This window comes from Thunnus maccoyii, chromosome 12, assembly GCF_910596095.1.
Source record: "Thunnus maccoyii chromosome 12, fThuMac1.1, whole genome shotgun sequence".
NCBI lineage: Eukaryota > Metazoa > Chordata > Actinopteri > Scombriformes > Scombridae > Thunnus > Thunnus maccoyii.
Window position 1 is genome coordinate 28,971,663 of NC_056544.1, and position 26,925 is coordinate 28,998,587.

The following is a 26,925-nucleotide window of genomic DNA, read 5'->3' on the forward strand; positions in this document are numbered from 1 at the left end:
TTTCTATTGGTCATATCTGAAAACTGCCTTCTGTCAATGTTTTCTATTAGTTTTCCTACAATATCCACTCATGGCAACTTGAGCAGGCCAGTCAAGTTCTTTCACACCAAACTGGGAGAACCATTTCCTTAATGGAGCGGTTTGGTCATGGGGACATTGTCATGTAGAAACAGGAAAGAGACAAATACAAGCTGTCGCTGGAACCAAGGGGCCCAGCTCAAAAGTACACTAAACATGGATGCTATCTGTCTTCCTGTTTCTTCTGGTCATGGACAGTGTCAGTAGCATAAAACCTCCGCCTCAGCAGGCCTTCAACGGAGGACAGGTTGTCTGCGGATTTCAATCTAATTAGGTTTCTAATTGGTCCAGTTGTCTTTGTGGAGATGAGGAGGGTCCAACGTCCAGAAAACAAAGCCATGAGGCCCGGGTGCTAAGCCTAGCGACAGATGCTAACAGGAGTAAATCTCTATGAAACAAAGCCATTAGACAGCATCACTGAAGAGGAGGAGGAGGAGGAGGAGGGGAGTCACTGATGTACTTACGGATCAACAGGCTCTGTTCTTGGATCAGTCAGGATAAAGTTTGTTGTTCTTACTTTAAAGGATCTGGAAAGTGAATTCTCATTTATGTTCAGCAATTAGACGACAAAGGAAGGAGTCAACTAATATGGATTTTAGACGACTCCCTCCATACCTTTGCAGTGAAGTTGTCCATTACTTATATTTCATTACACTAAAAAACTAGTTTGTACCTGTTTATACCTGAATATCTTCGCAGGATTTACAGTTAAAAACTCCTTATTTGTCTTATACTGGCCCTTTACGCAGCCCCCTCAGTTCAGTTTTAGCTCCTGTCTCTTTAAGGCCCCCCCCTCCCGATGAGCCCACTCTGTCCTGATTGGTCAGCTTCACAAGAAGCTTCCTCCGACTCCAGACGCTACGTAAACAAAACTATAGTAGCAGGATTTTCACTTCTTTTTTTTGTTTGCTTGTTTTCTACTCAAAATATGGAAGTGGACAACATGAACAACCAAAGACTAACAACAGATGGCCATTTGTAGGCATCCACAAACAATGATGTCAATATATAACATGATGGCAGTTCGATGGGGAAGTAGAGGTTACTCTGCAAACAAAGCATCAGCCCTGGCTTTTGTCTTGCAGGCAGCAATTTTACATATCCTACATTCACCTTTGATGCTTTACATAGACATCCAACACACACTTTCTCATTCAAGGGAATAGGCAGGTATGTCCAAACTTTTGACTGGTATTGTAAAGCAGCATGAAAAATCACAAAAAGAAAGATAGGTCCCCTTTAAATGACTGTTTGCTGCTGCAGATTGGAACGCCTCTGGGACAAACTTGTGATTTTGAGGGGCATAAATGACCTTAACTTGGCTTAAAAATTCTTGTAATCTTCTTGAAAATATTTTCAGTGTGAACTAGCATTAAATTTGTCCTCATTAAGGGTCATTGTTGCCACACAATCGTATCCTTGTAGCCTCAGAAAACAGCACTTGGACCAGTCTGAAAACCCAGACTGATGGAATTCCTCCAGGTAGGTTAGCAGTTCTTTCAGAGGAGAACTGAAAAAGCTCCAGGGAGCTAATCGCCTCGTTGAGATTTAATAACAACTAGAGACTTTTCATGCCAGCTATCAGTTTTGTCAGAGCAGGAGGAATGAAACTGTTCATTATGTGTTGTTAGGAGGGAAAACTGAGCCCTCTCACCCCCCTCTCCTCCCCTCCGACTGCCCCTCGCTCTTTCCATCAGAGAGTTGAACAGGTAACCATCCTACCCCCCTCCTCCTCTTCCCCACAACATCATCATCTTCAAAAGAAGCAGCTGCTATTTGAATCACCATTCATCTCCCGCTGCATTGTCCTGCAGTCAGCTCAGGAGGAGGAGACTGTCTGCACTGTCAAAAACACTGAAACCCGATCAAGACAAGAGGAACTCTACGACCCCCAACGAAATTAACTCTCACATATTAAAAAAAACCCCATAAAAACACACACAGATTGTACATAAGCAGACATATTACCCTCTCAAGGCTGCAATAAACACCATAGTCAAGTGTTTCATGATCAATTCTTAGAGTCTTGCTCAGCACAAAATGTTTAGTTTTTGAAAAAATTAGATTATGCTCATGAGATTTCATAGATTTAGCAAATACGTGACTCCACATCCTCACACGCTATTTAATTCCAATCAGTTCCACTGTTTTTTTTAATGTTTCATAATAATAACATCCCTCCCAGGATTATGCCCCTAAGAGCTGCTGGAAGGCCTTTAAATGTGAAACATCTGCAGAGAGTGTTGAGTTTTATTTACAGGAGCTTTACACAAATGATAGAAATGTAGATGCAAACTAGAACCAGAAGGGATTTGTGAATAAAAACACAGTTCAGTGGTGAGTATATAACGGGACTCAGAGGAGATTATAATGAAAAAAAAAAAAAGCAACAGAAACAAAAGAAAAAGTAAACAGGGAGGTTTCTGCATAAAATATGATAAAATATACTCATAAAACAGACCTTTCTACAGTATAACGGTCTCAAACAGAGGTAAGTAAAGGCCCACTGTTTGAGAATCGATGCTGTATCATGATATGATTTGACATTTTGGCTGGATGGTGGTCCAGAGTTGACATCAGGGGGTCACCAGGATGATTGATGACGTCTTTACTGCAGAAACAGACCGACTGACAGACTCAATTATCTGTCTAGTAGTCAATAATTACTGATGTCAGACATGACGAGGAGCTCAAAAACACACAAAGACCGTCTGAAAAATAAAATAATTTTGACAGGAGATGGTGTGAGACTGATAGACAAGCTACACAGATGTTTCTGCTTTAATGGAAATTTCACTTTTATGGGAGAAAAACACTTCAAGGATGCAGGACTCTCTTCTGATTGGATTATTAGTATCTAAGGGAAATGAGTGTGAAAGTGTGTCGTATCTTCAAAAAGTCTTTCTCCAAAAATTTGGGCCAATATGGTAAATTCCCGCCTTAACATACATACATATAGAAATAAATATAAGTTTACATATGTTAACATAAAGAGCACATAAACCAACACACTCAGAGACACATACAGTGTAAACTATTGGTAATGAGAATATAAACTACACACACACACACACACACACACACACACACACACACTGCAGTGGGTGGGGCTTATAGCGATGGTGCTCATCAGTGATTGGTCGGCCCTGCCTTCCCTCATAAAGAGCAACATCTGCTGTGAAGCTGAACAGGTGATGTCCGTCTCCTGTTACACTGAACAGACGGCCGGCAGAAACACACACAAGTTTGCACAACTATCCTTGTTAAGACACTGCGTTGACTTGCATTCATTCACCTCAAACCCAAACCTTAACCAGGACCTCATTAGGACCAGGCTGTGGTCTACATGAGGACTACCTGTCCCAACAAGGTCTGTGTTTATATCTGAAAAGGTCCCGATGAGGTAATAAAAACATGCACACACACACACTCACCTACCAATGCATATAAATATCTGAATGACAACACACACATAATACTCACAAACACACAAAATAACAAAGATCATAATTGCATGTGTGACCAAGTGCACACAATAACAAACAAGAACACATCTCCACACATGACTGCACACACACACAAACACACACACACGACAGACACTCATACAAGATAAATGCTCAAAGCTCACATGAAAACACACATATTTTACTGTACGTGAATGCCTGCAAACACACTTATTTACATCACGAGTTCATGACTCTCCCAGAGCAGCTCACACACACTGAGCAGCTGGAGTTCAGCGTCTTGCTCGGGGGAACAAACTAAATATAAAGTCTGCTTCAGGAACTGAACCTGTGTCTTTTCTTCTTCATCCCGCTCTTTCTATCCAAACACTCGTCTCGTTGTAGTTCGTTGCTTGGAGTAAAATCGATTTTAAGCAGCTAATACTAATACGCCTAAAGCCCTTAAACCGATGGACTGTGACAGTGAAAATTGAAATCTTTCAGTCCATCTGGATTAATAACAAACATCATTTATGAATACATGATTATCAATGATGTTATTAAGGTTGTTTACAAGATATGAGAAGAAAATTAAGACTTAAACTGAGCAGAGGAGACGAGAGATACGACGAAAAGACAAGAAAGACCTTAAGAAGAAGAGACAAAGACAGAACAGAATAAAAGAAAAGAAAAAAGTGAGAAACTATCAAACAAGAGGAGAACATGAGAGACAAAGAGACGAGGTAAGAGAAGGTGACACAAAAAAAAAGATTAAACAAGACGAGACTGAATGAAAAGGCGAGAGGAAAAAAGATTTTAAAAAACAGACAAAAAGAAGAGACAACAAAGAAGAAGAGACAAAAGGAAGTAACATGACAAAACAGGAAAGAAGAATAAAATTATTTAATGATTAGAGACAAAAATAAGAGGAGTAACATATTAAAAAGGAGAAACAAAAGGATGAAAATAAGACAAAAGAAGAAAGAAGAGAAGAAGAAAGAAGAGAAGTGACTAGGAAAGAATGGTGAGGCAAAATAAAGACTAAATGGAAAAGAAGAATAAACTATTTTGTGATTAGAGACAAAAATAAGAGAAGAAAAGAGACAAAAAGAAAAGATAAGAAGACAAAAGGAAGAAAATGGACAAAAGAGGAGAGGAAAATTATTTAATGGGAAACAAAAAAAAAGAGACAATAGAAGAAGAAAGACAAAAGGATAGGAAGACTAAAAGAAGAAACAAAAAACAAGAGACAAAAAGAGACAAGAGAGGAGAAATAAAGAGAAGAAAATTATTTTATTTTATTTAATTAAGAGAACTTAATTAAGGACAACGTGTGTTCAGGTCTGTTTGTTTCAGACAGTCGACTAATACAGCTGTGTCTGATGGGAACTGCATTACACACATGAAAAGTCAGTCAGATGTTATTAGAAAGTTATCTGAACACAAATTTCATGACAATCCATCCAAAAGTTGTTGAGCTATTTAGCTAAAAAAAAAAAAAAAACCCAAAACCTCACGGTGGTGCTAGATGTCAATCACCTGAAGTGCTCAATCAGCTCTACACAACAGCACCAAACATCCTCCCAGTTGAAGCTGTAAACTGGTGTGGAGGGTCATTATCCTCAGTGACCAGCAGACTCTCTGAGCGAGTAGCAGCCAGGAGATAAGAATGTCTTAATCTGCCAGTAAATCTTCTGGACAATACGTCGGCTCAACATGACCCTAAATCCCTCAGCGGCTCACATCATTTACTGGCCGTCCTCTGGTAGTGACCCTCTGGCTGCTCACCGTCCACACAGGAAGTCTTTGTTAAAGCTGTCAGCACAGGAGGGTAGCGGAGAGTAAATCCCACCCCAATGGCACACAGGTTATTGTTCGGTGGCCTGATTTTTTTTTTCAATGGGAGAATAGGTGGCGGTTTGCAAAGTAAACACAAATATAAGCTTCATTTCAGACTTGATGATAAAGTATGTGCAGATTTCACACATTAAGCACATTTCTGAATTCTGCAACATCCCAAAAAAGGATATTTTCATGTCAAAACACATCCTTAGAGAGTCCCTGACCCACTTTTTGGTCAGGATTCATGTAACGTTTTCCCACAGACAGTATTTGTGCCTTAACGTAACCCGACTTTAACCATATCACATCATAAAACATTATTTTTAACTGTGATTTGTAACAGTTTTGGAAAACACAGACAGATGATGTTGTCCCTGTTTTCTGCAAACCAGCACACCTACCAAACAACTTATTTTACGTTGCCATGCTATGCTATACAGTGGAAAAACACTCGTACTGTGCCAGCAGTGGCTGTGGTCGGTCACGGCTCAGCTCAGCACAACTATTCCCACCACTATCAAAAAACCCAGGACGGAGCCTGAACTGGACTGGACTGTGGTCTGCCACAACTTCTTCTCTGATACTATCACTTACGAGCGCCAAAGTCGACAACTGGTGTCTCTATCACTCAGAATTTAGCATCTTTATAGGATCTAAAAGCTACTTTCCATTGAATAGCTTCAGTAGCAATATAACCGAAGTGTGACTCGACACCTCTAAACAAACTCACATCTAAAGTGTCCTTTCGGTGTGACAAAGGAGTCGTAAACCAGCTGATAACAGAGCTGCACATATATAACCCTCGTGCTGTGTGTGTTTGTGTGTGTGTGTGTGTGTGGACCCGACACGATGCTGGTCGTCCTCTCTGTCTCCCACGTGATCGATTGAATGTTTGGAGTCAAAGCAAAAGCTTCAAAAGCAAAAGACACCCGCTGTGTGAAGACACACACACACACACACACACACACCTCTCTTTGTCCTCATCACACTTAACAGACAGTCAACCTGTGTGGAGTTTAACACCTTACAGAGGAACATTTTCATTCAACCCTCACCTCAAAAACTCCCTATATCCATCTTTAATTTTTAATAACTAACCCAAAAAACACACAGAACACCCCGCTGTGACCGCTGTTCGACATGCCCTTCACCTCTTCTGTATCCTCTGTTTTGACAACACATGGATCAAAGAGGTAATGCTGAACCATATGGGGTTTAGGGGGATTTGCCCAATCTTGAGCTGATCCCAAATTATGAGCAGACCTCTTTAAGCCTTTGCTCTCTTGGAGGTTGAAGTAAAAAAAAAATCTGTCAGAAGAGAGTTGGGAAAGACGGGAACTCTCACTGTAAGGAGAGTGAAATTAATTTAATCAATTATGTTATGGACTAAAAGTTATTTTCGACTGAATTCCACTGAATCCGAGGAAGGTCACATGTTTCAGGCACCTGGAAGTTACACAACATCCTCCCAATCAGATCCTTCCTATATGTTATCAATCTATATATAATTTTCCATGCTGTATGTCTGGAACTTTGCTATCTGGTCTATTCTGCACACACAACATCTACATTATTCTCTGTCTGTCCATCCTGGAGGAGGATGTTGCTCTTCCTGATGTTTCTTTCATTTTTTCCCGGTTAAAAGGTTTTTTTAGGGAGTTTTTCCACCTCTAACCTCTCCAGATATTGGGCTATTCAAATAAAATTTACTTGACAACAAAAAATGTTGTTTTTTGTTATTTACTGTTGTGCAACTGGTTGTTTTTCTGCTTTATTGCATTAAAACAATTCACAAATTTAATTAAGTTGCAATTTAAACATCAAAAACATGGTCCCAATATTTGAATTAGCAACAATACATGCAGCTTGAGTGATGTTGTATATATGTTGATGCAATGTTCAGCACTATTAAGTCCATGCAGATGAAAATGGAGGAAAAAGTTTGTGTAAACGGTTCTTTGGAAAGGTTGAAAAGCGTTGAAAAAGAAGGATGAAGGTTCTGATGGGATGAAATTGCTTTTACAAGTTATGTGTTTTCAGAGGGACCAGTCAGAAAGCAGCATGAACACTGGGAGTAAAATAAGGAGTTATACAGCAGAGTTTCGTAGGTCTTACCTGGCCATAATCTGTGGCAAAGACAACAACACCTCCAGAGCAAGAGGACACGGTGCTGGGGAGGTACTGCTCATCCTCCCGTAACCACACCCGGTCGCCCTGCAGAGGAAGAAAAAAAAAAATCTGTTTAAGTACTGAAATCAACCCACAACTCATGAATGTTAATCCAAAGTCAACAGTGTAGACAGAAGTGCTTCAGGGTGGGAAACACATCTCAAAGTGAGACTGAGCATCTGTTGACTTTGGTGATTTGCAGGTCAAAGGCATCTAGATATCAGGTTAAAAACAGCAGTAAAAAACTACACTTTGAGGTATGAAATGCTTCCAAAAGAATCTGTTTAAAGTAACCAAGATATAAAAAACACAGATGTAGTTTTAACCCAGACGTCTGTTTTTCTTATGACCTTAAAAAATCATTATTGTCTTTGGTTTTAGCTTCCAGAGTCCTCCAACACAGAAGAAACAAGCCCCAGACAGTCAAAATCATCACCACAATTATTACTATACATTATCAATAGAAGCAAATTATTAATATAAATGATTATTTTTTAATATAAGCTCATCAAAGTATTGATACAAGCAGCAAACTGGCAAAGAAGCTAACCAGTTTCACCAGTTTAGCCTCGATAAAGGAGGCCTTCATGAAAAGCAGAACCCAGAGGACAAGAAAACCAACTAAATTAAAATACTTATAATATTTATTGAAGCTTCTAACATGCAAAAATCAACTGTGTAAATCTTAAAGTTTGTTCCTTGGATGAGACGATAAAACTATGAAGAAAACCTTTCGACAGCTTCTGCTTCTTTAAAACATGTTAACTCAATCTATTTTTACAAACTGGATATAATTTAGTACTTTTTTTTGTACTTTCTTAAATGTCACGAGGTCTGAAGAAGGCTCGCTTTCGACAGGAAGCTGTATTAACTTCCATAGTGTTGCCATGGCGTTACCACAGCATCAACCTTTCTCCAGCCAATAGGAGGGACTCAGCTATCCAGAAGACGTGTTGGGTTTCAGAAGTCTCTACCTGCAGCAGGAGGCCAGTAAAGCTGCATGTTTATTGACCGTCAGCAGAGCGGAGTCAGAAAAACACTTTTATACCTGTTGACCTGTCCAATTTACTGCTGCTGGTTGCCACAGCCCCCCCCCACCCCCACGGCTTACAGCTGGTTATTTAATCACTACAGTCTCCCCATTCTGCTTTGTTCATGGAGAATTAGCAGAGAATTTGGGGAATTTAGGAAGTTTTACTGTATGTTTGGTGGTTCATCTCTTAGTCTTTTCATAATTTTTGGTTTTGGATGTGACCATAGTATCAAAATAATTCCATTTATCCCCTTTTCCTACTTTTTTAAAAGGTTATTTGATGGTATTCAGGAGATTTTGACCTTTACAAAGAAGATTCAGACTAGCAGCGCCAAACTCTGCAAAGCTCCCCTTGTTGAAATATGACTGGGGGGGTAAGGGGGGGGCCTCGAAGTGGATTCCCTCTTAATCGCATAGCCACATGTGCCACTGTTCATTAGCGTGACAGGCTAATGCTAATGGGAAAAACAAACGCTGCGCTTTTGTGGGACGCACGGAACAGAAAGCCCCCTCCTCTTTGTGAACCGGGCATATGAGCGACCTTTGACCCACAAGCTCTCATTCCGACTGAGTCGTACTGGTGGGGCGGAGAGAGAGAGAGAGAGAGGGGGGGCACCTGGCTGGGGAAAAAAAGTCGGCGTATGAATGGATTTAGAGTAAAGCACGCACACACACACACACACACACACACATGCAGGGTAAAGCTCAGGTCTGCAGTGTCAGCACTGGATCAGACGGAGGGGGGGCCGTGTGTTGTTCTAAACCCTCCGCTGTCCTCTCTGAAGAGGGAAACTGCACGATTCAAACAGTCTCCCGCGATCTCCCGGGGAGAGATAAATCTGACGCTCAGAGGAAACTCATAAAGGAAGTCATCGTTTGATCCCAGGACAGCGTTGGCTTCGTCACACACAAAACACAGCCAGACATAGAAACTACTGGTCTTTCTTGACTTTGTTAATATACTTGGCGCCATTTCTGCACTTTATTCAGATCACCTGTAAAACCAAAAACCGTAGACAGCATCACGAGGCTGACTACGCTTCTTCTTCTTCTTCTTCTTCTCTTCAGGCTTTAAAGAACTGTGTGTTGGTGTTTTAGCAACGACAAATGGAGCAACAAAACAAACTCAAATTTTAAAGCCACTGTTCATCAGTCCAGATCTCAAGCCAGACAATGTCCCACAGGTAAATACTGAACTCGGAAAGACTTGCTTCCAGTACTCTGAATCTTTTTAAACGAAAATGAATAATAAAACATTTTACAACTTGGATTCTTCATCCCACAAGATGATCTTAAACGTACAACTTTGAACGCCTTTAGAGATGTCTATAACTGTTTCTAATGGCGTTTTTACATATGCTATGAACTATGTTTGTTGTATGTTTACTGTCTGTCTGTTCCTCTGCTTTGTTTTCTCTTGCAATGAGGTTACTTTATAAAAAAAAAAAGATAAGTCTGGTGATATTATATACTTTTCTTCTTGCCAATAAATCCCACAAAAACAAATAAAAACCCAACAATAATATCTTGTTCCTCTGCGTGGTAGACCTCCGTTGTTGTCCAATAAAAACTATTAAAAGCACATCAGTGAGTCACATCGCTGCTGCGGGTAACAAGTTCCTTCATCACCATGAACACACTCGCTGTAGTTCATCTGGACTCGACCCTACAATCACCGTCCCGCTGCCAGAAATACTCACTAGATCAGCAAATGTGGATTCATCCGCCGCTGAAAATAGTCCCCCCCCCCCCCCCCCCCCGCCCCAAATAAGAACTATTTTCTTCTGCTTCCCTAACGTTCGCAGTGCAGTTTCAGGAAATTATTGAGCCTTTTATATTTGTGAGATGCTCTTAAAGAATTACAGGAAGTCTTGAGAGTCAGTTGGTCTTTTCAGGTGATTATTCTTTAAAAAAAATGTTAAATATAATAGAACATTTTCACAAGTAAATCAGACAGAAATACACAAAAAACTTCTGTGATGTTGACAGAGGCTGATGTCTGGCTCTTTGATGCTACAAAAAAAAAAAAAAGGAGGCAAACAAAGGAAGATGTTCTATTGTAACGTGCACAATGGGAAGGCGTGTGCTGTTTACCAGCCGGGACCATATGGACATTCCTGATGTGCACGACTAGAGGAATCTGACGCTCGCATCAAGTTTGGGTGGGGAGCAGCAGAGGAGGAGGAGGAGGAGGAGAAAGAAGGGTCTCTCCCTCCCTCCTCCCTCTGGCACACTTTTCAAGGCTCTTTCACTACCAAAGACCCCCCCCCCCCCAACACACACACACACACACACACACACACATGTTCTTTGTGTGCAGCGTGTGCCGCCCGCCCCCTCTCTGCTGAAGGGAGAGAAAGAGGCACCACACTATCTTACTGTGCTTTCCCTCTTTCCTCCCTTAATCCACTCCTTCTCCCCTCCCCTCAAACACTCTCTCTCTCTCACACACACACACACACACACACACACACACACTTTGACCCACAGAGCTACTAGCCTATTTCTAAACTGGGCCTCTGCATCACCTCCTCTCCCTCATTCATCACCACTGATTGCCTGAACTCTGAACATCAAAGATCTTGTTTTTGCTATCCGATGGACTGAAGAGACACAAGGTGCATAAATCTGTTAATAGATGGAAAAAAGATGGAGGAAATTAGAAACAACAACAACAGAGAAACTTTTAATCAGCGCTAGAAGTCACGATTATACTGACTGGCTGCTGGTGGCCTTGATTTTTAAAAGAAAACCTCACCAGAGAATATAAGAGCTTTGACAAAGATTAAGTTATTTAAAGTCATCATGTTGCCGTTACCTTTATACGTAATGCCATGACATTTTACAGGATTGCACAAAGATCGTAACTGCACAAATGAGTTAAATTTGGTTGCAACTGCACAATGTGTTAATGAGTTATGGCAGTTTATGCTATGCTATAGTACACTCTTATAAGACTTTGGCAACCAATTATATGAAAACAACAAAAAACTACTGAATAAGTCTTTTTTTGGGTGCGTCCAAATGGCAAATTTGGTGAAAATAAAATGAAATGTGCAAGAAATCTTGGCTTATCTCTCCAAAGAAAAAAATATTTTGTATTTCTACGTCTGCTGAGCAGTTTCAGACGTTATGAGCCAAAAGTAAAGAGCTCGTTCTGTGGCTCAACAGCCAAACGTTCCATCTAATATGATTGAAATCTGTTGTCTAGATGTTTCTGAGACATCAAACTAACTATAAACCATCATCATCATCAGGAGAAGCTTGAAAGATGTCTGTGAAATCACCTTTCCATCATAAACAAATCAAAGCATTTAACAACTTTATTTGACAAAACCTTCTCTGCGTACAAAAAACAAATCCTATAATATTCTAGAAATTCAGCGACCACCAAGGAATCACACAAAAAAAACCCCCAAAGACGTCACGAAACCTCCTAAACACAAACTTTTCAATCAAGTACGAAAAATAAAAAACATAATCCACTGCCTGCTGTTACACGGATTTTCTACCGAAGCAGAGACATGAAAGGAGAGCGGGGGGCCTCGGCCGAGCTAATGTCAACACACGAGCTGGGAAAAAGAGTCTCGATGTGGGACTGGGAGCTGTGGATCAAGGTCCAGCTGTTGCACCAGTAAGACCTCTGAGCCTCTCGTTCCAGTTAAACCTGAGTAAACTATCTCGCAGAGCTGAGACGAAGGCCGACGTCAGTGTAGGTACTTATATTTGGGGGAAATTAAAAAAATCAAGATTCTAAGTGTTGTTAATTTGAAGCTTAGGTTCATTTCATTCCATCGAAATTGTTTGGATTTAGCGAAGAGACGTGTTGGGCTTGCTTATACCCTGATGTTTTGGGTTCTCTGTTATGTCAGCAATCATTTTCTGAGGGCAGACATCATGTTCTAGGAAGTATTTTGACAAGGATTATAGATGTTGATAGGACAGACTGCACCAACACTAAAACTCAAATAAAGACCCAAAATCAAAGTGGAGAAGTCTTCCAGAGCTGCTACCTTTATCGTTTTGTAAAATCAGGACCATGGGAGCTTTTTGAGATCAGCTCAAAGCAGTTTAAGTGCTTCTCTGGGTTGATATTGAACCCTAACCTCATACAGTCTATAAAAAATGTGGTTTTTATTTCATTCAGATCCATAAAGATTTAAGGTCTGCTAGCCCACCGCTGCATGACATCCACATGTGCCAATCGTCCACAGAGAGAGAGAGAGAGAGAGAGAGAGATGCTCTTTTCTGGCCTTTATCTCCGTCCTGACACCTCCTCCCAGCCAGAACCAAAACACCAACACAAACCTCCCGCCCTGAAAGCTCTGGGAGCCAAACCCGAGGCAGTGACCCTTCCCCTGCGTGTATTTTCCCTGCGTAACCTCGACATGTGTGGCTAATGCTCTCTCTGCGGGACGCCGGGATGGGGGGGGGGGGGGGGGGAGGAGGAGCTGGGGGAACGAGGATCTGCGGCGCTGGGAGCGTTCGTACGCCAGCGGGGTTGGGAATGAGCAGCTGTCTCGTTTGAGAGATTCCACTTCCTCCTTGTGTAACAAACAGCGTTGTGTTCGACCACAGCCATCCTCTCTATCAGAGCCTTCAATGGGAAAGCCTGTGAGGGTTTTTTTTTTTTGTGCAATAAAACTGTGACTCAACACAACTGCTGGTTCTCTGACAGATCACGCAAACAACTGGTACTGTTTGCTGCAGTCTGTATTCTGCAGGCTTCAGGTTGAAGTTTATGAAGAAATCACGCAGTAGTGTTTGGAACGATCTCGCGAGGCAGCAGAAGTCCGGTCCAGTTTTCTACCGAGAGTCTGAAGACCATGTCGCCACCGGTGAACTTTAACCTCGTCTACACCAGCCGCGCAGCTAAAGCGGCACAACGGCAACAGCTGCAGTCCTCTTGTCAGTGTGACAGCGGATCTGTTCTGCTGTGGACTCAGACGCTCACAGCTTGAAAGGCCGCTTACACTGTGATCATCTGCTGTCTGAGACAAAAGTTGACAATGGTGAGAGAAATGTGGTGAGATCTTTGGTCGTCAACTCCAAACACTGATCTAGATCTCAATGAGACTGGTCAACAAAATTCTTACATTGTCAGAAATTCTCACAATGTGACTGCTGCTACCAACAAACCAATCACAATACGATATGAAATGACACCAAATACAATGTCTGGTGCAACATTTCATAAGTGCAGTTTCTGAATAAAGTTGAGGGAGAAAACACACAAAACGATGGTGGTGAAAAGAAAAAGAAGTTTGTGACTTTGCTGCGTCTTTTGTGACCAAGATTTGATTAAAGGCGTGTGCATGTGCACGATGTGACACAGTATTGTTGTTGTCTCACAGTCTAAAAAGGCGCCAAATAATACACAAGGAAAAAAAAATAGACTTAGGGCAGAAAAATACAGTTTGGATCAAAGCTTTATGCATAAAGTTCAAGAGAAGTTCAAGCGGTTACATAGCCGGTGGACACAGCTACATCTCCCATGAGGATTTGACAGCGTGCCAGAGGCAAAGGATCATGGGAGCTGTAGTTGTAGAATGCTAACAAACTTTTAAACTGACGTTGTGTGCAGATTTTACTCTCACAGCTCAGCAGTCTGCTCACTGATCTTGAATATGAACAGAAAACCTCAGGGACAGCTTTCTGATGCTGAAATTGAAACTGAATTGTTTTTCTGTCTATTAGGCAAACACGACAAAAAAATACGCAATTACCTCCAACAAATCCACACAGTAAAAAACAATACAACACATGGAGGATTTTCTACTGATTGAGAAACTGTATGAGGAAAACTGACTTTTTACTACATTTTCACTGAGCATTGCCTCACAGAAACACTGTTCAGCAAAAAAGGTGATGCAACATAATCTAGGAACAGACTGTGAAGAAACTGGTTTGGGATTTAAGTACTGGTCCTAACAACAGACACGTCAATCAGAAAGACACTTTAGGTATTTGGCATCTCTTCCTCATATGTAACATCATACAGGTTGCTCTTTGTTTAGACTGTATGTATCTTTGATGCTGTAAATGAAAGTTGATCATTAAAAAACTGTCCCACGTCTTCACCTATCTTGTCTTCATGGAAAAGTTCCCCCCACCTGCAGAACAGCAGCCGTGTGGAACAGATTATGAGCTTCTTGTTTGTACAAGCCCCACATGCACATCACGGTGCTTCACTCAAACATCGGGCTGAGGAGAGAAGACGTGCTGATTTTGAAAGTGTAGTCTGAAGCTTAAAAGGGGGAACAAAGGTGAACAACGGATCAGAAGCGGAGCGTCACGCACTGTTTATCTGATGTTTAAAAGGAGGGTAAATGGCTTATGCACCCGTTTTTTTGTTTTTTTTTTATCTTGACTGTTTGAGCGCAGGTGTTCTGTGCTCTTTCTCTTCGTTTCATGACCCAGAAGTCCTTCAAAACCGCTTCAAAAACCTCATGTGATTTCAAAAACATGCAGCTATCAAAGAGAAATTATTCAGTCTTCATTGAGGGAAAACACACTGCTCTCTGAAAGGCATTTACTGTCCAACTAATGACGGTGATATTCATAAATCTAACGGTAACTTTATGCTAATTAATTCCTAAATGCTGCTCTTTCAACCTGCACTACTTTGACCAGAGGAGCAGGTGTTTGCAACAGGTGGAGAGCAAATACAGACGCTTTTATCGCTTCTTCTTTGTGTGTTTTTTTTCTTGCAGGTGCTGATGTGTCGTCATTGTTAAAGTCACACTAATAGAGCAGTGTGTTGCAGACGGCGGTATCAGACCCTTTGTTTTGTTTTGCCTCTTGGAGATTAAGTGCAGGTCATCTGGCTGATTGGATGGATTAATTATTAACTTTTAGAGGGGAACTGCTTTTTACGACCGAGGTTAAAGAGAGCAACCGTCTGATTTCCCATGATTATCATCTGCGTGTTTTTGAATTTGTCTGGCTCTCGTTCAGCCAATACGGAGCAAGAAGACAGAAACATTAAAGCGCCGCAGAGGAAGCGGTCTGAAAGTGCTGTTTGTCAGGAAAATTACTATTTTCAAACCTTTTCCTGAGGGGTTTTTTTTTCTTTTCAAAAGCAGTTTTTTTCTGTCAGACTGCTAATTTGTCTGAAGGTTTTCTTGTTGGACATGACAGAGGACAGATGGAGAATTAGTCATTTTAACTGCTCAGAGGAAATTTATGGTCAGAAGGTGAGATTTAGCCCTTCACATTTTCCAGCTGTTGCAAGACAAATCTTGCAACAAGCTGACGAATTTGAGTCTCGACGGTAAAAAAAAAGAAAAGTGAAAGTATTCAGCATGCTCCCCTGTGATGACAGTGAGTGACAACACAATAGACACAATGCAAGCACCAGTGTTTAGTGGGAAACTAGTGGTCTGGGAAACACAGCCAGGAGGAAGTCTATGAGTGCAAATTGACCTTGAACCTTTGCCAGCATGTGACACACAGACCAATCAACTCAAAGCAAAGCTATTGTAGAGAACCAATCAACATGAGTTCAGCAACATTTTTTGAACAGATTTGAATGACTGGACACACAGAGTGAGAGCAGGGGATGTGGGAACTGATTAGCTTGCTGTATTGACTTTTGGAAAAGGTCAGGGAAAGCCTCACAATGACACACACACACACCAAAACAAATACACAAAGACACACAATCACACATGATTAAACTCCAGTACACAAACACATTGACAGAAACACACACACGTCGGTGTGAACTCATTTACCTGCAGAAACAGATGCAAATATTTTACTAATATACACACGTGAATAAATGTACATGCATTCATGATCACATGCAAACACAAATGCCTAAAACATATACACTCATATACACACAAACATACAAACCATGAACACACATACATATATGCACAGACGAACACAAACACACTGACTTGGTAAGTAATTAAAAAGAGCAAGTATAAGCGCTCCCATATGTTCACCTACACAACAGACAAATGAACTGCAGCGAATGCAGGTTACTCCAATACACATTTTCAAGACCACACGCATTAAATTCAATTACACAAAAGTGCACAATTAAAGCCAACATACACACAAAGAGAATGTTTGGAGGCCATTGTCAACAGATTGACTCCCTGGAGTTCAGTGGGTCAAGTTTATTCATATAGCTTGACATCACAAATCACACTTTTGCTTGTGTATAATAAAGGCTCCAACACCCTCTATCCTCCATTCAAATGAGGAAAAAAAAATCCAGAAAAAACAGGAAAAAAAGGGGAGAAACTTCAGGAGGACCAACAGAGGAGGGATTTCTCTTCTACAACTGACACAATATATGTTGATGTCTTATGTAAACCCTAAACTTCTATTTTTAAGTTCTATTCAAAAACTTTATAAACATAAACGTTACAAATAACAAGATTAAAAAACTACAACACCACTTTAGAAGCCCTGAGAAACTGGTATGCTCATAACTCACCAGTTAGTATATTAGCATGCTCACAGTCACCATGCCAACATGTTAATGTTAGCACATTAACATTAATAGATTTTAACAACTATCAATGTTATCAGCAGTGTTAACAGTTAACAGTGACATACAGACGTGAAGATGCATCTGTGGAGGTTAAAAATATTTCGGCTCAAGCAAAAGAAACTGCACGTATCACACACGGTCAGTGCGTCTGTTGCTAGCTAGCTTACAGCTAACGTCTGTACAGTTAGTACATTGGCTGTTTGGAGCGAATAAACAAAAACGTTCCAGGTTTTCTGTTTGAGGACACCTTAGGATGTTGAAATAATGCTGACAAAGTGATGTCTAGTGTGTAATATTTAGCATGTTGGCATACAATTACCAAAACTGCATGCTAACAATTAGTATGCTAACATCCAAAGTATTTTATCATACTTTTCTTCTTTATTATTAACGTCAAAGTACAACTGAGGCTGACAGGAATTCAGTCATGAGATGTTCAGTCATCAACTGGACAAATGAAACTGCAACCTATTGGTGACGCTAGACGAAAAGTTAGGGGATCACCAACCATTAGGACTCTTCTGGGGACCAGTAGGCTAATGTTAGTAGCCTATGGTAATCCATCAAATGGCTGTCAAGATTGTCATTACCACCCCTAGAGCTGCTAGCATGGCTAAAATATTCCTCATTCCATATTTCAAATAGTTGTAGTTTGCTGTAATGTAGTCAATTGTGCACATATGTAACTCAATATCCTTTAACTTGCTTTAATATTTAATCTGTCAATCTTTCTTTAAAAGCAGCTTCTTTTCTGCTCTATCTTATCTTTATGAACCGAATTCTTCTTTAATCCACTTAGGATTGAAGTCTACATTCTCAAACTCAGTTAGGAAACTATTTCTAAGCTTGACATGCATTCGCTTTTCCTCTGAGGAAAATAGTGAAACTTTTGCGTAGAGACTTTGGAGGGAACACAAGCAAATCTCTCAACTAGTGGTTGTAAAACTAGGGTCCTGGGACCTCCAGGAATCTAGGAGAAAGGTCCAAGGGTGTCCTAAGCAAAAAGAAGCCAAACATGCTCAGTATTCCTTTTGAATCTTTTATTATAACCTATTCTGCTAAAGTGAACTGGAGAATTTGAACTGGAGTCTTACAAAATGACAGTAAATGATGTCCCAGACGGTAGCTCATTCTATAGTGAACATCATCTGTCATAATAACTGCCGCCTTCACTTCAGCTCCCCTTATTGAATTTCCAGACCTTAAAGCCCCTTAATTAGATGTTATATACCTCTTAACCACCCAGCTCAGTGCCACATATTATTCTACCCGACACACAGAGGGCGTCTGCTGAAGCCTGGAATTCATGATACATGACATGTAATTTCGTCAGAGACTGAAGGAGGTTTTTTTCCAACTAACCTGAACAAACTGAGAGCGGTCGGTGATGGTTTTTGTCAGAAATCTCTTGTGTTTCTGTGGAGTTGAGGCCATGTGTGCAAAATCAGCAAAAACCAGAGGGGGATTAGATCATATGTGTGTGTGTATGTTGGAAAAAGTCTGGTTATGTACAGTTAAATCACATTTTTACGTGAAACATTACAGCACTTACATGTTTATTTACAAGTCCAAAGTCCAATTGCCGTTGCAAGAATGTATTATTATTTGTTTGAAGTGGTTTGAAGTACAATATGGGTGGAGTTTACAACAATTAGGATGTGTCATGTGGTTTTAAGGTAAGTTATCAGAAAAGCTGGATGAAAAGCTAAAAAAACAGTATAATTATATTATCATTATTCCTCATATTGACTTATATTACAATATGGAAAAAGTGTGCAAAATGACATTCAAAATTGAGCTCAAATGTTCGTTCTTGACCTTGGAAACAGTAGTCCAGGTAGTACAGGTCCAGTAGTACAGGTCCACTTACTAGCTTTTGGTGGAGCTTTCAACCTTATCTCTCAGAGATAGGACAACTAAAAGCTAGTAAGTGGATATTGAGTTTAATATGATATGAATATGAGATGAATATGATATGTTTGAATAGTTAAATTTAGGTGCATGTAAAGTGAAGTGAATTGGAAGCATTACGTCTGCCTCTCCCCACATGTGAGTTAAAAAACTTCAGCAATTAATTTAGTTTTTAATTACAAGTTACAATAATTACATGTTTTTTCAAACTGATATGATCATATTATCATAATTCAATGCCACTGAAAGTCAATAAACAATACTAGTGAATCAGTGTTGATTAAGGTGGTTTTGGGTGTAAGTTTAATTCTATTACAGTCAAACATTTTCCAAAGAGTATGACTCATTTTCGTTCAACTTGTTCCCATGAATCTCGCTGTAATATGAACTTACGCAGACTTGAAAATTAATTGAATAATTTATCATGTTTGTCAAAGTTGTATTATCGTGTGCAGCTGTGAATAGGGACCACTTTTAAAACTCTGCGGTGCTGCATGAAAAGACACTCCAACAACAACAACACTCGAGCTAGTTGTCTTCCAAAAGGTTCTGCTTGGATCAGCTGTGTTGTTGGATAATTAAATCCAGAAAAGACAAAGACACTGTAAGTGGAATTTCCCAAAAGATATCTCTCTAAAAATGTACTGAATGTTTTTGATAATGGTCAGCAGAAATGTAAAAATACACCAGTTTTAGATAAAAAAGATGCAAAACCACAAAAAAAACCCCACTCAAATGGGTTCATAAAGACAAAAACAAACCGTCACTGACATCAAAATAATACATTATGATAGAGAAGAAGTAGAAGAAAAACCGCTCCACAACATGACCATGAACATCACAAAAGGAGGCACGTTTACCCTTCAAAAACGATGTGGAAAAGAAAGATGTAACACACCAGAAGCCATTATCCCTCCTGCCTGCAGGCTCCTTGATGTGGCAACAAAACAACAGAGACCAATCACAGCGTAATCACACCCACTCGGCTCATAAGCGAGGCGCGGAAAAGCCGAATTCCAGCTTTTCTGATGGAAAAATGAATGGGAAACATGGCTGCTATAGCTTGTATGGGGTTAAATGAAACCATGTGTGTGGCAGGAATTCTGCAGCCACATCCGGCCGACGGAAGGCTCACTCTGAACGTTTTTTTCATAATCCACTGAAAAGGTGATTTTCCCCCTGTATTAAAAACATACTATAAATATATATTGGCTAATTTCTAATACTGGAACTTACTCTCAAACAAACCATCAATCAGTTTTAGAAGTCGATGCTAAAAGTTGATTTAGGACGGAAGCTTTCCAAATATACTTAAAGCTGCATTCGATTTTTGGAGGCTTTTTAGTGCCAAATAAAGTGGCTCATTGCATTGTGGGAGAAAGGAAGAAGGAGTTGGTTGCGGAGGCCGGTTCTGGGGCCACTGATGATGATGGTGATGATGATGATGATGATGATGATGATGGAGGAAGGAGGACTGTAGCAAAAACGTGCCAACAAGACACACAAGCAGCTGTAAGTCTGCATACACACACACACACTCTACTGTGGATGATTAATTGCCATCACATGTAGAGCAGCGGCCATAAAACACACACATGGACTACCTCACGGTAGCCAATCAGATACTGCGAGGAGCTGCTGACAAGTTGAGTTTTAAATAATATTGTTGATTAGTTTTTCATAGGCTGCAATAATCTTGACTACTGGCTGCATTCTGACTGTGACAGTATTTAGATGAAGAGGTTTTCAAAGTTTATTTATAGAACTATTTCATGCATATTTCTGTCAAACAAACCAGAGACCAGAGTTTCCCCTCAAACCTGATCGTTCTGTTTTGAGTTTATTTTTAGATGTCATCCATCCTTTTCCTTTGTAAACAAGTCCACATCCACAAAGCATCAAAAATGCAAAAAGAAAGTCATAGTTCAGTGAAGGAATCACTTGAAAGCGCTTACTTCAATTATGATATTACGTAGTTTGAAGTATCTTAAAGCATCTCTCAATTAGATAACATTAAAATACAGTGAGTCCATATCAGCATAATAAATGGCTGACAGAAAGTAGTTATTACAGCTGTCTGCTATGGTCCAAAATGGCAGCCTAAAGCATAGAAAAGCAACTCCAAAAGTTTACAACTATACACTCATTTGTGCACTTAAAGCTAGCAGCTCTATTTCAAAGTGAACAAGACTTTCCTTTATAGGTATTTAAAGGACCAGTGTTCAGGATTTAGTGGCATCTAGTGGTGAGCAGCTAACATTTGTCACGGCCATTTAAAAAAAAAAAGTGTTGATTTAATGCTTGTGACCATTTTTCTGTCGTTATTTGTCTGGCTCCTGCAGGGAAGACGACATCCTCCATCCTTGACGCCACGTACAAAACTCAAATGTACGGCAGCATTTCAAAGGTCTGGAATCAGGCTTGTAGCTACCGAGCCTGCAGAGATAAATAGACTAGGCTAGTTTGAATTAGCAGCTTAGAAGAAGTTGATCATCATGGAGCACTAAAGCATCACTGGAGTAACTAAAAACATACTGACTTATTAAATGTAGTTTGACCTTCCAGTTTCTTGCATCTATCAAGTTTTTCTTCAGGAAAGGAGCAAAATAGAGCAAATAATGGATGAACACAAGTAGTGTCGCAACTAACAATTATTTGCATCACTCATTAACCTGTCGATTATTTTCTCAATTAATCAATTAGCAATTGACTATAAAATGTCAAAGAAAATGGTAAAAAAAAAAATGTCAATCACAGTATCCCAAAGCCCGAGATGCAACCTAAAGTATCTTATTTTGTCCTGATCAACAGTCCACAACCCAAAGATATTCAGTTTACTATCATAGACGACTAAAGAACAGAAGATATTCATATTATGGAAGCTGGATCCAGAGAATTTTAGCATTATTTTCTTTAAAAAAATGTCTCAAAATAATAAATCAATTATCAAAATAGTTACCAATTAATTTTTTGTCAATCAACTAATCGTAAACATAAAGAAGGTGCAACTTAATGACAAAGGATGATATAAAATAAGATAACTTATCAGCATTTAGCTGCAGTGCACAGTAAAGAGTGTCTGGACTAGACTGGACTAAAGGACCTTAAGAAAGTAAAACTTAAGTGAACTTTTATCATCTACTGTACAAAGACAACATACAACTGAAGGATTTCGGAGCCCGTATCCAAGAGCGACTGCTGAAACTGATTTGTTTGGACTACATTTATTCAGCTGCCAAAGACCGCCCGCAACAAGAAAACTGACCCACTATGGCAGGAAATGTGAAATTAAAATAATACATTACAGTGAAACCTAATGTCTCTTTCAAAACATCGAAAATATTTAGCTAATAGCTTCAGTTACCGCCTTTACCGCCGATTCCCTCCAAATAGTTTTACTGCTAACAGTCAAACCAAAACCAATAATGGGAGCCGAAATGAGGGACAGATGGCAGACCTGTAGCAGAAAGATCCACCGTATGAAATCCATATGAAAAAAAACAAAAACCCTCCACTTCAACAGACAGATTTACATCACGACTACTAGAACCTGCAGCTTTTTTAGTCACACTGAGATCAACATAAGGTCTTTATTTTTATTTTACCCAAAGTGGATGCAGAGTGTTGTGGAAAATCATGACTGTAAGCTGCCAAAAAACTGCAGGAGATGGAAGGAGGAAGATGGTGAGTCGAGGTGAAGTTTGTAGCAGAACCGAATCTCAAAAAAAAAAAAAACCCACAATGATGTGAAACTGCAGCAGACACCGCCTGCCAAGACTCTCCAGAGGTACCGCTTCATGCTGATGTAGAAATTACCGAAATGACTGCACTCATTCATAAAGTCTATAATCACTCATAATCACCAAAATCCTTAACATGTTTTCTCTATTAACTGGGAGAAAAAAAATATGTATAAAAAAAAGGTTTTAATAGATGAAATGAACAAAAGGACATCTGTTTTGCAAGATTCATCCGGAGCTTTCAGCCTTTTCCTCTGACCACAGAATCAACTTTTTAAGCGAGCTTCCCTCTCCTCCCTCTGCTTACTGTTTGCTCCTGTGCCCTTCTTTTACCGATGATGACTTCAACATTAGCTCAGAGCTTCTGTGGTCGGAATAATTTTAGAGCCCAGACTCAACTTAGAAAAGGTCAACATTTAGAAAGCGAGTGTGTGGGTTTCTTTTTTTTTTTTCTCTCTCTCTCTCTCTCTCTCTCTCTAGAGAGGAGTGTGACTGGGAGTTCAGGCAGGGACAGTTTCCTCAGAGCAACTCGTCTCAGGACCGAACTGCTTTTAAAACACGTACGGTATCGACTTTGTTGCCTTTTTTCCTTATTTCAAAAAAACATTTATCACTCTCGAATTCAAACAAGGTCAAGAAGAAGTAGAATAAACACTGCATAGTTTGAGATTAATTTCTGCAAATTTTGAGCGTTTTAGTTTAGATTTAGGAAATCCTTGTTACTTTTCTCTTGGCCGGCTAAAGCAGAAAATGATCCATTAGTGCATTTTAATTTTCAACTGTTGAGGAGAGTTTATGGCAACGCTAGCAGCTCTGTGAGACCTCAGCACAGTATGGTGCTTTGAGAAAATGCTAACATTTCCAGTTTGTCTGTTGCTACTGTGTCTTTGTTTGCGCAAATTATAAAGGACTTAATAGCGTAATCATTCATTTCTAAAAATACCGTATGTTGTTGTGCAATCAGATTTTATTGCATATATTAGTTGTTTTTAGCAATTTTCCATTATTTCTTGGCTGCTTGATTTTGCACATGGCTTCCGTTTGATTTTATCACTTATGAGGTTCCGCTTGTGCCAAAACGATGTTGCTCTACACTGTTTTCGGATTACAAGGAAATGCAGGAACAAAGAGGAGTAACAACTGGATTATACGCTATTCCAAAGTATAATAGAGCGACACATGTTGGCACAAATGAAACGCCAAAGAGCCATAGCTTCCTTACATAAAAGAAATATGGCTCACTCTGCACTTAAATTAATTAAAAGCAAACTAACAATCATCAACACAAAAAAACACCTGGTAGGTTTGAATTATTAACAACGTAATTGTCAGTAGGGGTCAATGGTCACATCATTCAACACACTCTGGTGTCAGAGTGTGGGTGTGAGTGGAGGTGTTGACTGGAGACTCCAAGGAAGCAGCTGCTAGTCGGATGATCATCCTCTCGCTGTCGGCGTGATCGGGTTATCACCAAAACATCCAGCACAAAGACAGTTGAGCGAGCTGATAGAATCAACTCTAAAAAAAATCAATTAAAAAGTTCAGAGAACCCAAATTACAAAAAGATATATTCTCTGAAACCCTTTAAGCACTTTAACAAATGGAGGGACGACACGTTCCCACGCTAAATGCTCAAAACTTCAGAGACATCAAGTTTGGAGATAAAGCTCTCAGTATCCTCCTCAGCTGCTTTGTGGATAATTAAAAGGCATGTCTTTGTGGATCTGCAGAGCAGCTGTAGGGTGTATCCATGTGAGTTTGCAGCTGACTCAGGAGGGACTTGGAACTTCTTTTTTGGTTGGATGACAATCAAACTGCCCGAGGGGAAAACATAGCAGACTGTTTTGAGAGTCGTGAGAGAACAAGAAAAGACCCGGTACTTGATATCAGACAGAAGGTACTGCTGCAGAGGAGTGTTGTCACTGTGGTGAGAGGAGATTCATCTGCAAACACTCAAGCTCATGGACGAGATGCTAATTTGTTTACATGTGCTTGCTGTATTTGCCTGGTGGTTTAATCCAGGGTGAAAAGAAGCAGAAAGGAGCAAAGAAACCAAGTCTACTACAAACATAAACAGTCTAAATTTACTGGAAGTTGCTCCTAATGCATATTTAGTCAGTTGTTAAATTTTCCTAGTACTACATGTATAGTTCAACATTGTGGTAAACGTGCTTATTTGCTTTCTCTGTAAGCGTAAGATGAGAACATCAATATCTATCTCATGTCTGTTCAGTAAGGAGTTGAAGTCAGGACAAGGTTAGCCTAGCTTAGCATCTAAACAGGAAGCAGGGGGGACATGCAGCCCTGCCCCAAAGTTCAAAAATACAACTAACAACACTTCTAAAGCTTACATATAAACACATATATCAATTTTACAGTTCTGTTTGTGTACAGATTAAAATAATTTGTGGTTTTCGGGGTCGTTTATTTTCTTGACGGATGATATCTCCATCTAGCTAGGCTAGCTCTTTCCCGCTGCTTCCAGTGTTTATGCTAAGCTAGGCTAACCACGACTAAACTCCATACTCTGTACTTACTGATAGATTTTCTCATCTCACTATGGCAGAAAAAGTGAATAAGTGTATTTTCCCAAAACGTGGAATTGTTTTTTTTAAAAAGAGAAAATGTATTTTTTGTATTATCTAGATATATTTCCTCCCATGGTAACATGGTCATATGTATATTCAATATGATGAAAATGAAACAAACTTCCAATTTTGTGCTTTGAATAATGAAATAATGTCTGTATTTATAGACTGAGCTCATATGTTGTTTGTGTTTAATGTGTTAATATGTACAAGTATGCAAAAATGAAAGATAATATCAATGAACTGGCATGTCAGCTAAAGTTGTTTCAACAGTTACATTGCTGCTATGATGAAACGGTTCAGAATAAATCATTTGCTTTTTAAAAACGTGTAATTTTCTCATTGATTACAGATTCTTCTCATTTGTCTGAAGACTGTAGCTGTTTTCACAACAGCAGTCATCTTTTCTGAAAAATGTTGCCTGCAAATCAAATTCAGAACAATATGTCAGATTCACAAGAGTCCAAATGACATGAGGGGATGAAAGTTCCTGCTCTGGAGGCTAACCAGGCACACACAGAGGGGACATTACTGTCACAGCTGATCCCTGCAGTGTGTAACTGCTCTAATAACAGTTTTCTCTCAGCGCAGCACCGTCATTATCACACTGTTGGAACGTTTACTTTCTCATCTCCCCCCTGCAGGTTGATGCTGTCCAACAGGTAATTTTCTGACAGTTGCACTACGTGTCAACACGCAGCCTTATCTAGTGAAGAAAGCGTGAAAGAATTTTACAGTGGCTGAACATTCGGTATCTTGTATGTTACATTCCTGTCTATAGATACTACAGTCAGGTCATCACTGTTTTAGATTAAAGCCTAGTAATAAGTCAAAACCAAAGTCGTCAGAAACATATTTTGTGAGTTGAAAATCTTCCAGAACAGCAACTTCACAGGAACGAACTCTCAGACAGAGTTTCACAATTTTTGATATTTTCTTTTTATATCACCATGCAGTCCATTTTTTTTCAATAAATCTTGTTGCTCAACGCTCCATAAATTTGCTCATGGCCTTTGATGTGTCTGAACACGTCTAGCTGAAGTCGTTCGGGGTGAATCTGTGGGATTTTGTGATGAAACCTGGCTGACTCAGCAGGGTGTGTGTGTGTGTGAGGTTTCACCTTTCGCTGCTGAAGGTCCAGATAACAACCAGTGGACTTTGACCCTGTCCTGATCAAAAAACAAAGGAATTCCCCAGAGATTCCTCAGCCTAAACAATGACGTGTTGTTGTTGTTTACAGCTTTATGTGTCTATGAGGGGACTTTTCTATTGACGCATGGTAAGACATCATAAAACACATCATAAATGCATTGTGAGTGCCTGTTAATAATCTGAATTACTACTGACTAATAATTACCGACTAATACTGTCTGGGACATCGGTTCAAAACCTGCTAAAACCTGTTTGACATTACAACCGCCTCCTCAAGTAAAACTGTGACGTTATTACTATATCCAGCAATTCAAGTCATGTACAGTGAAATCACATTTAAACAAGCTGCCACTTGCAGTTTGTTATGTTTTTACACATCTATTTAAGACACTGAAGGCATGAAAGCAGTCTCCCTCTTCATCACTAGAAACAGCAACATTATAATACCAAACAA

The 26,925-nt window shown here is 39.8% G+C and overlaps 1 protein-coding gene across 1 annotated transcript in view; it reads right to left on the minus strand.

Moving 5' to 3' along the window:
* Window positions 1-26,925, minus strand: part of myo10 (myosin X) — a 155,569-nt gene that overhangs the window by 102,086 nt on the left and 26,558 nt on the right. Inside the window, exon 2 of the mRNA XM_042429034.1 lies at window positions 7,482-7,580. Coding sequence (XP_042284968.1) covers window positions 7,482-7,580 — 99 coding nt within the window. The remainder of the gene's footprint in view (window positions 1-7,481; window positions 7,581-26,925) is intronic.